Source organism: Dendropsophus ebraccatus, chromosome 2 (genome assembly GCF_027789765.1).
Source record: "Dendropsophus ebraccatus isolate aDenEbr1 chromosome 2, aDenEbr1.pat, whole genome shotgun sequence".
Taxonomy (NCBI): domain Eukaryota; kingdom Metazoa; phylum Chordata; class Amphibia; order Anura; family Hylidae; genus Dendropsophus; species Dendropsophus ebraccatus.
In genome coordinates, this window is record NC_091455.1 from 89,852,847 (window position 1) to 89,864,270 (window position 11,424).

Below are 11,424 nucleotides of genomic sequence, written 5' to 3' on the forward strand. Positions count from 1 at the left end.
TATTGAGAATTTGTAATAATAAAGTACTCGTTTTTTCTATTTACAGATGAGAAACATTTTTCGGCATTACTTTATTTCCTCAAAATTAACAAAAATTTTCTATGACATAATTACATGGATTGTAACACAGCTGGCAATTTCCTACACTGTTGCTCCCTTTTTCCTTTTGGCAACTGGACCAACCATTAAGTTGTACAAGTATGTATGCTCCTTTGTTTAGATGAAAAATATTTAGCTTACATTATGTTATGAATAGCTACATCCAGGCCCGCTTCTGCCATGAGGCGGAATGAGCCTTCCGCCTCAGGCGGCAGATTTTGCGGTCCGGCAGGGGGCGGCATTATGTCCCCCCTGCTGTCATTTTTGTTAAGTATCACTTAACAAAAATGACAGCGGCCGCTCACCTGTCCCGTCGCCCGCGCTCTCCACATCCCGTCAGGTTTTGCGATGTCACCCTGCAGCTGTCACGGACCTCCAGGCTGTGGTGAGTGCCCGGGGTCGGTGGGGGACGCGCTGGGGTGATCGGGTCGCGCGGGACCGCCCAGCGCGACCCGATCACCCCACTCACTCACCACAGCCTGGTGGTCCGTGACATTGCGGGACCTGACGGGATGTGGAGACAGCAGAGAGTGCGGGCCGGCTGCGGCGTGGGACAGGTGAGTGGATGGCTGCGGCGACTGGGGGGGGGGGAGAGGCACGGCCATCACTCGGGGCGGCCGCCTGAGGTTTGCCTCAGGCGGCAGAAACCCCAGAATCGGCCCTGGCTACATCTATTGTTGTTGCTTTTTTTTTTTTTTAACTGTATGTGAAAATGGTAACCAGTAAACCAGTTCCCTGTAATTACATTTGACAATTATAATGTTTAGCCACTGTGTTTTGTTCATTACCAAAGCTGTGTGTAGTTATTGGATCAGTGTAACTGTACAATTACTTGGTTTGTTCATAAATATGTGCCCACCCACCACCTGGCCTCACTTCTCACACTTGATTAATGTTCCTCAGCTGTATGGGGGGGTTACGTGAGAGACCTATAAGTAGCTGCCCACCTGTCACTTCTTTCTCTGCAGCACTTGCATAGGCCTGAAGACCTATGCAAGTGCTGCAGTCTCTTTTTAAATGTAGTTGTATCACTTGGGTGCCCAGCACTGATAGCAGTAGATTTATAGCAGCTTGATGCCAATTTGGCCTTAAAACCTTACTGTCATTTGTAGTAACTTTTGTATTGGTCGCAGGGGGATGTGCTGTAATCGTGACATACACTTTTTTTTCTCTGTCTATGAAACGAAAGAGTTGGATCTTTGGCCAGCTGGGGAGTGGAGAGCACTGCTGCACACTTCCGACGACTGTATTTTAAGATTGCATCTGGTCTTAGCAGTAAGACCTCCTGCTATCTATAACATTTGACATTTCTGAATGGCGGGATGATTATCCTGTTGGCATTGAGTTCATTATGGCTATGTTCACACAATGTATGAGGCCGTTCTGTGACCCGGATGGTCTCTGAAAAGATCATCTCGGGATGGCGGGATGATCTTTATGGCCGCAAAATTCTGATGCGTAGTTTGAACATCGCCTAATGCTGCAAAACCGCTTGTCATTGGTAAAGTACCTGGCAGCTTTTAGACACCCCACCACCCTTGTAAGAGAGATCTTTCCCTGTTTGAGTGAGAGTGGAGAGATTTCTCAATTAAGGCCACTAATTTTAATCGGTTCTACTTTGGCTGCACCTTTTTGCAATTTAATTTGAATAAAGTTATCCGATAGAGGATAAGAAGCTGATCAGTGGGTCAGTGGGGGTCTTACTGCTGGTACCGTAACTAATCAGAAGAAAGCAGGAAAATAAACGTAGCACATTGTGTGTGTGGGCAGTGCTTCATAAACAATGAATGGCAGCGTGTGCATGGTGTACTTAATTAATTTGGAGGGACCATATCCCTGTGTTCTCATGATCTGTAGGGATCCCAGTTGTTAAACCTCTGGCAAACAGCTTTTTATCCTCTATCTGTGGATATGGGAAAACTTTGGGAGCTGTGAATACCCCTTTTGAGGAATGGAAAAAAATTCTAACAAAAATCTTTTTGTCTTTGTTCTCAACACTATACAATGTATACAAATTAGGCAGCACTATGTACTGGAGAATTGGAGGATAATTTTATGGGAGGAACAACAGGAAAAGACTCAACTTATTTTCAAGTTTCATTGTAATGTAGTTTATTGGACATTAAGATGGAACTTGAAAATGAGTTGAATTTTGTTTTGTTTCTTGCCATTTTCCTCAAATAATGGATTTAATACTTTGAGTGTTTTAAATTGTACTACAACAAAGTAAGATACTGTGCTGTAATTTAACATTCAGTTCACATTTGGTATTTTATTAAAACTTAAAGCATCAACTTTTAATAGAATCATATTAATGTAGTGAATTTTGTGATTCTGTTTTCAGGTCCTTGTATTTCTACTTCCATATTGTTATTTTAATTCTACTTATTCTACTATCAATAAAGTCATCTAATAACAATGAAGGATCATTCTCTAAGAGGACTGCTCCATCTACTACAAACCATGTTAAAAAGAAAGAAGCAGAGAATGTAAAATTTTATTCCAGATGAGAGCAAACAATGTGCAGTGGCCACTAAAGGGAGAGTTCATAGGGACCACGTTGACTATTTCATACAAAGTTTTATTGTATTTAAAAACTGTTATATATTGTAAAGTTTTAATACTTAGCTTGGCTAATTTGATTTCTCAATGAATTATATTTTGGAGTAAAGTTGTATGTGTGGTTTCCTAAAGTCCTGCAGCAAGAGTTCCTTTCAAGGTATCTTTATCTTCAACAGCAACCAAAAATAAAACGTCTAGCTCATGTAGGTTAATATAATAAAATTGCAACATAGCAGTCATGTTACCTACTTTTTGGGTCTCTACCACAAGTATATGTAAGGATACTGTAAAAAAGGTATTTTAAAGTATACAGCAGTGTTCTGGTAGACATAAAGAGATAAAAAATAGTCTATTTGCGATGTTTCTTACCTAGATATACACTTTATTTGCCGAGCACAAGTGCATAATCTACCAGGCTTTTGTGTCCTTCCAATAACGTGTACTAGCCCATAGCAGACCAAGACTATGTCTGGTCATTTAAAAGGTACAAGTATGCAAAAGGTATCTTGGCATATAGTGGCTCCGAACACCTGAAACGTGACATAAATCATTTCTAAAACAGTGACTGGGAATGTATTTAGTATAGAAATACAGTTTGTCCTATTTGAAGAGTTGACCAGTAAAAGTAGCAAAAAATAAATTGTGGCGCATAAAAATTTAGTCGAGCATAACCAACAGGTGGGAAAAAATCACCAGTTCCAAAAGATAAAATCAAGCTTAATTCCATGCCATTAAATCAACTGCAGGACGGGAAACGTAGCTCCAAAGAGTGTCAGGGCTACCCTTTCACAGAGTGTACCGCTTTCTCGAGCCTCTGGTCCCACACAGATTTACACGAGTAAGTATGGACTTGTCAGTGTGCAGAGCAAGAAACACCTACTTAAAGCAATACAAATAAGAGAAAAGCTAATTAAACTCTTTCAGGTAATCTAAACCTAATCTTACTGTAGCAGTCAATCTAAAAATGCATCTATTATTTATTTTTTAAAGCTCCCTTAATTCCAGAGTGCTGTACAAGCGATAAGGATAAACAAACATAGCATCACAAAATCAAAAACATGTTGCATGAATTGGGTGATTGGCAAACTGCTACATAGGGATAGAGGATCCTGTCCGCAATGTACAAGGTAAGGAAAGGTAGACCGCAGGCAAGAAGGCAGCTAGTCAAAGTGTGGTGCTCAGTTATTGTAGGTTCTAGCCTAGTTTTAAAGAGGTGGGTTTTAAAGTTGCTTCTGAAGGTCCTGATGGTGGGCTAGAGCAGGATGTTTCTGGGTAGTGAGTTCCAAATTATGGGGGAAGCTTGGGAAAAATCTTGGGGCGGTGGTTGTGTGAGGTACGAACAGCAGCAGTCATTGCAGGATCGGATAGGTTGCGTAAAGGATGGTAGCAGGATATTGGGTCAGAGATATACTTAGGAGACATGGGATGTGGATGGCCTTCTGTGTCATGGTAAGCAATTAAAAATTAATTTGTTGGACAATGGGGAGCCAGTTCTTTGCAACTAAGGACCTTATAACACAGGACGATTATCGTGCAAAAAATTGTTATTGTTTAAATTTAAACTACAATCTTTCCGTGTGTATGCAAACAACAATCAAAAAATTGTTCATGTGTTGTTGATCTCACCTTTTAAGTTGACCCTAAAATTATTGTTAATTGTTAGCTAAAAAAATATGGTGGTGTGGGGGGTGTTTTTCAGCAGCTGGGACAGGAAGACTAGTTAGGGTTGAGAAAAAGCCACATGGAGCAAAACCAGGAAGTTATAATCTCCATAGGGGAGAAAGACTACAGTGATGTAAGTTACTTTACTAAAAACAGAACAATTGTACTCCTGTGTATATGTATGTATATTCTATATATAATATATATCTATCATGCTTCAACCCCTTTATTAAAAACCTCATCCAGAGCATCCTGGCCTCAGATTGGGCCGTAAACTCAACATTTAAGCAGACAACAACCCTAAATCTGTTGAAAGATCAGGATGTGTGCAGCAACAGTCTGCTGCGCATAATAGGACTGCTACTGACTTGGGCCCGCCTGCTGTCTCCCACTCACTGCCTGTGCGTGTAATAGCACAGGAAACGAGGGGGAAGCAAGCGCAAAGCTGACAGGTCAGTGCACGCTTACCCCAAAACATCATGCCTAATAATACGGCCTTAAGCACGCAGCCAAGACAACATAGGCGTGGCCTAGAGACAACTGTGAATGCCCGTAAATGGTCCAGCCAAAGCCATGACGTAAACTGAGAATTATGAGGGGGGTAGTTAGATTTTTATTTTATTTTTTAGCACAAGGAACCAATATGACACAATGTCTGAAAAGGCCCGAAAACTTTCTGAATGTACTGTATAATAGAGAATATGAAGCCTTTTGGAGAACGTGAACATCACATAAAAGTTTTGCTTTAGAAAGTTCTGTTTTATTTTGAAGATTTGGCAATTCCAAAGGAAATCTCTAAAACATTTAATATTTTTGTCTTCCTTACAGTACAGCTTCAGACAGCATGTTTGACATTTGGTAATAGAGTTGACATAATAAGTTACTTTGCATGCGTTGTGGAAACCTACGTAGTACAATAAAAATCACACAAATGTTGATTTAAAAATCTATAGGATACAACAAACTGCACAGTAAGGACACAGCTGTTTAAAATTACGCAGTATTAACAAAGGGAACTGCTAGAGTACCATTAAGACAACAGATGGGAACAGTGAGACTGCAGGCACTGAATTTAAACTATCATTATAACCTCAGCAGCTAAATCATCTTTCACATGTAAACTGTGAATGATTATCATGTTCACCCCAGCATTGAATACTTAGTAAACAATAGCCATTTTCTACACATACAACCCATTTATATACTATGGGGGTTTCTTCCTTCTGTATTTACAGTAAAGCATCTGATTTATTTTTCATCCACTGTCTTTAAATACACAAGTGGAGACTTGGCAGCCCCGAAGAATTACATGGTAATCTGTTTCATCCCATGGTACCTAGGATGTGAGGCAAAACAAATGTGTATCCACGTAGGAAGTAAACATGCATGTCTAGTATTGTTTCTTATATTTAATCACATTAATAATGACATTGCTATGAAAACAGGACATGTTAATCAAAAAGGCATTGTATTTGGTAGTGTACAAATCACACTGTGTACTAAATTTGCTTTCTATTAAAGAATAATGCCAGACAACATGCACAACATTTTTATTCTTGAATGGAAAACCACAATATTGGATAAAAAAATAAAATAGATATGCACTGAGAATATGTGTATAAGTATGAAGCAAGGCGATCTTTGATCCACTGACAAGCACAAGCACCTTCCAGGCTTCCTTGTCCGCCGTCTAGACCAGTGCTTCTCAATTCCAGTCCTCAGGCACGTATTTAAAGAAGTCCGACAATTTATAAAATCAGGCAGCTGGCAGGGAAAAAAATTGATTACAGTATGGACTTACCTCTTCCTGCGCCTGTCACGACTCGGGGGGGGGGGGGGGGGGGACCTGTCCCGGCTGATGGACTGGCTTCTCAGCCAATCAGTGATTGGAGCGGCATCCCACCCCAGTCACTGACTGAGCGGCCACTCCATCAGCCAAGTCGTGACGTGTCAGTGGTGGAGCCAAGCCAAGTGGTGGGAATCCCGAGGCCGGTCCCACTGCTCACCGCAGACATGGGGAGAGCTAAGTACATTCTTGTAATCAATTTCCCCCCTGCCATCTACCTGATTTTTTAAATCGCTGGACTTCTCCTTTAATATGTTCTCCCCATGTTTATTTGGGTGTCCTTCCATACTCCAAAGCATACAGATAGATGAATTTGGCATTTAGATTGTGAGCCCTAATAGGAACAAATGTGACTTGCATAGAGGTTGCAAGCTGTCCTTTTGAATTAATGTAACAAGAAAGTACAATCTTGAAACCTCAAAAGTGACCAAAATTAAAGCAAATAAAGTATGCAATAAGAGTATGATTGTCAAGTTATATTTGTATTAATAGGAATCAGTTTTACTTTGATGATATAATCACTGCAAAATAATTCACACTCTGGGTGCCAGGAATTGCCGTTTGGGAATGATGTTTTTCAGAGTTTGCCGAATCGAAACGTTAAGCCGCTCCATAGAAAATGAATGGCGCACAGGCCCTGGTGAGCGCTCCATTAATTGCAGGACGACTGCATCCCAGTTCTTGGGATCTGTGGGGGCTTTTGCGGTTGTACCCCCAGTGATAAGCTTGTCGTCTGCAGTAAGCTACAAAAAGAAAAAAAAAAAGAAAAGAAGTTTAAGCAAGAGTAAGTATCCACAATGCTGCAGTGATCACTGTTAAAATGTGTCCCGATTTTTATCCCAGCAAGATTAAAGCGATCGTAGGGTACTTCACACGTAAGTTTATGGCACTCTACTCTTGCAGTGGAATAAAAATCTGCTATGAGAATAGAGTCCATAACGTAATGTTGAGAGGGTTGTTAATCAATTTCAGGGGAAGCGTGAGCGTCCTGGATACAGAACGGTGGCTAAGGAGTGTTGGCCATGGCCATTTTTTACCTACAGACCCATTTGCAATTTTTGCAACGCGCATTGTACTTTGCAACGACACACCTAGTTTTTTCATTAAATATGCAGTGAAAACAGTGCAATTCTAATTAATTGGGGGGGGTGGGGGTGGGGGGTGGCATGGCTTTACATTGTCCGCCCTTTGGTAAAAGTGACATGTTATCTATGTTCCTTAAGTCAGTACAATAACAGTGATACCCAATTTATATAGCTTTAATTTTATTTTCCTAATTTAAAAAAAAAAAAAAAAAAACATTTTTCTTTAATGTGTTTAACTCTTTCAGGACCGGTCCAGATAGTGCCTGGAGGACCAGGGCCCATTTTTGAAATCTGACCAGTCTCAGCAGTTCTGAGATTGTTTTCTCGTGACATATTATACTATAGGTTAGTGGTAAAATTTGACTCACATCCTTACAATTTGGGTGTTAAAAATGGCCACATTTCATGAAAAAATTACTAAATTTGTGATTTCCTGTTTTTGTTTTCTGCGGTCACCTTGCGAGTTTAGTTATGTGATAATTTTATTGTCAACTTCATTACACACGTGGCAATACTGAATATGTGTACTTTTTAATTTGTTTATTTTTTTACATTTATTATTGCATTGGGGCTATGCAGATTTTATGTGTTGTGTACTTTATTTATTTCTTGGAATGTTTTATTTACTGTTTTACTTTATTTTACTGTCCTACCATGGGGACATCACTATTTGATCACTATTTGATTCTCCCTCTATTCTCCCTCTATTCCACACTATAGGTGCTGCGATAGTACCTATAGTGTTAACTGCTGAGCGCGGATCGCGGCAGATACGGCGGGTGCTCTGCTATCATGAGCGGGAACGAAGGGGTTAAAATTGATGTATTCTGATTGCTAGAATGTTTTTATTTTTCTGTCTATCAGGCTATTTGAGGTCTCATTTATTGCGCCATAATCTAAAGGCAGCCTGTAGCAATCTCTGAGTCAGAACAACATCTGTGGCAGAGCAGAGGCCACAGACTGTATGTATAATTGATCAGCTTTCCGTAATTGCGCCCCCACCAGACCAACAATAAGGCCATTTAAATACTGCTGTTAGTTTTTACAGTAGTATTTAAATGATTAATTATTGCCACAGACTATCGGTACATGTCAGCTATCAGCTGCTGTCCTCGGCTGCTATCAGCAGTGCAGTACAGAGAGGGATAACCTGGTGAGTCCTCTATGTACCCCTTAGGGACCCTATGATGTACATGTATGTTGCAGTGTCCCAGAGAGGGTGTGGCATCTGATGTTTCCTGCCCACCTGTAATTATCTGCACTGTATTTTATACTTGTGCCTGCTCTATTTATTTTATCCACTAGATGTCACTGTGTCATGTCTGTGAATTGCATACACAACTGTAAGGAAAGGGTTAACTGCTAACTGTCACTTGTGTATGAGGTGATGTTTACTGTCTAATCCCTGAGCTACGTGCCTAAAGTGATCTGTCCAATCGCTGTACAGTATTAGGTCTTTCCAGTCTGTGTTCAGCAAATCAGGGATTACATTATTCCCCTGATGGACTTAGATAATTTTCCCCTGAGGGGAATCGAGAGAGTCGGTTATTTTTCTATGGGAAAGGACTACACTATAGACAGCTCCTGCTGAGGTTTTCTTCCAGGGCCTGGCTTAAGCCAGGTGCCCTGTGCAGGGCTATGAAAGAGAGGATTATTTTATTTTACATTTTCTGCAACTACTTCAGCTCATCCATGTCTGGCTTACAACATCTAGAGGAGGCTGAGGTGAAAAAGGACTAAAGGGATAACCTACCTACACTGGGCAGCCATCTTCTCTCCTGATAACAAAGACAGGAGTACAAGACAGTGAATAGGTAAAAGCGGTAAGCTGAAAGACTTCACTGCAATTTGTTAGTTTTCTTAAGGGTCGCTCCTATGGCTAGGTGCCCATAGGTGCCCATAGACAGCGATAGGTGGAGGATTCATTCCCATGGTCTCTTAAAAACCCCTTCAGTTGAGTACCTTAGGGTCTAGGTAGGCTTAATAAGTCCGAAGTAAACCTCAGTCCTTGCCTCTGCCAAAGTCAGACAACCTACAGTATTCAAAGCCTTTCCTATTAAACAATTCAAGTACTGTATTTTTCGGCGTATAAGGCGACTGGGCGTATAAGACGACCCCTGACTTTCAAAGAGATTGACAGGGGTTCACCTTATACGCTGGAAAATGTTAACTCCTGCCTGACCGCAGCCCTGCTGTGGTCAGGCAGGGGGTAACTGCAGCTAAATGAATAAAACAAAACAGTTAACTCACCTGGGCCCGTTCCAGTCCTCTGCGCATCATCTTCTCTACTTCCATTCCCGGCGCAGCTAGTGTGACGTACACGGACTGCGCCGTGGATGCCCAAAGCACTCCTGAGCAGCCGAGCATCTAATTGGAGACGCTCAGCTGCTCGAGAGAGCTTCGGAAGAATGACAGAGGCTTAAGGAGGCTCTGGAAGTACCCGAAGCCTCTGTCATTCGTCCGAAGCTCTCCCGAGAAGCCGAGCATCTCCGATTAGACGCTCGGGAGAGTTTCGGGCATCCCTGGCGCAGTTAGTGTACATCACACTGGCTGCGCCAGCAACGGGAGCGGAGGAGAAGACGCACGGAGGCTGGGAACGGGTCCGGGTGAGTTAACTGTTGTTTTTAAATGGTCGCCCCCATATGGTAGGGATGTGGGCCATTTTTGAGCCCCTCCACCTTATGGGGCGACCATACCCGTCGTATAAGACGACCCCCGACTTTTAAAAAAAAGTCGTCTTATATGCCGTAAAATACGGTATTCATGTATTATTCCTTCAGCGAGAAGCTGTGTACCCAAACCTATAGATACCCCGTTCAAGGGATTGGAATATATACATATATATATATATATATATATATATATATATATATATATATATTGGCTGCACCTATACTTAAAGAAAGAGACTGACTACCCAGTATTGAGTGCAAGGGAATACAGTAAAGATTGTTTTTCTTGTTCAATATTAAAACTGGATTCTGGTGATTTTACTGCACATCTACATCCATTTTACAAAAGGTTTTGTTGTTGCACCTAGGGGTGGGCGCATACCACTCCTGGCCACCGTGACAAGTGCCTCAGGAGCACCACCATCTAGCCTTGCTACACACCACCTAGCATCCCCTGGTCACCACAGTGTCATGGACCTTAAGGGGTTAAACTGGTTGTCTGAGCAGGACTCTCTTTAGCTGTATGCCTGGGGAGGGAATGAATGAGAAAAATATTATGTACTTACCTTCCTGGCTTCTGTCAGTATTATGCTATCCTGGTCTCCGTTGTGCGTCTACTACTGGGTTAGGTGACGGAACACAGCAGGCCCGCTCAGCCAATCAGTGGATGTAGCCATATCCACTGAAGTGGACTGAGTGGGCCTGTTATATAACAAACCTGTACCTAAAAGCAGCCGCACAACATGGACCAGGCTGTTGGAAATCATGTGTATAGCATGTCTGGAAGGGTTTTAAATACAGCTTCTGTCTAAAACTGTCTAAAAGAAATACCCAAAGCCCATGGAAACAAATCACAGCCAAATATGCAGCTATAAGCTGAGGTTGCTATGGGTAACAAAAAGTTTTTTTTATTTTTTATTTAACACCTTTTATAAATGATGCTTGGTGTATTCTGAGAAGCCTCACTGTGTAACCAAGATGCTCTTAATGGCCAGTCACCCTATGCATCCCATCTCTCAGCCTCATGAAGTCCTTACTGCTCATACTGTATCTGATAAAGAAAAATGTGTATGATGGCTCATTGCTTTCTCGCAAGACATTAGCTGGCAATTACAAGGAAAAGTTAAACACTTTTGACAGGTCGTTCATCCTATTTAACGTATTCTAAAAAGGCAGATATCACATTGAATTGTTTGTGTGGAAATGCATCTTTTTCACCTTAGTGTGCGTTTACAGAGACAGATTATCTGACAGATGATTGAAGCCAAAGCCAAAAACAGACTATAAACAGAGATCAGGTCATAAAGGAAAGCCTGAGATTTCTCCTCTTTTTAAATCCATTCCTGGCTTTAGCTTCATAAAGTTGTCAGATAATCTCTCTGTGTAAAAAGACCCTTACTCCTGCTGAGTTGTTAGATGTATGGTGTAATACTTCATTGATGTCTTCTGTGGTTACCTGTGCTGTGTCACATTAGATGAGGTCTCAATGATCTTCCAG

At 41.4% G+C, this 11,424-nt stretch overlaps 1 protein-coding gene across 4 annotated transcripts in view; it reads left to right on the forward strand.

The window, feature by feature from the left end:
* MBOAT1 (membrane bound O-acyltransferase domain containing 1) overlaps positions 1-2,896 on the forward strand; it is a 59,184-nt gene extending 56,288 nt beyond the window's left edge. For all 4 annotated transcript variants that reach the window (XM_069957938.1, XM_069957934.1, XM_069957936.1 and 1 more), the window contains 2 exons: positions 47-198; positions 2,444-2,896. In XM_069957938.1, coding sequence (XP_069814039.1) covers positions 47-198; positions 2,444-2,609 — 318 coding nt within the window. In that variant the 3' untranslated portion in view covers positions 2,610-2,896. The remainder of the gene's footprint in view (positions 1-46; positions 199-2,443) is intronic.
* Positions 2,897-11,424: the final 8,528 nt, after the last annotated feature.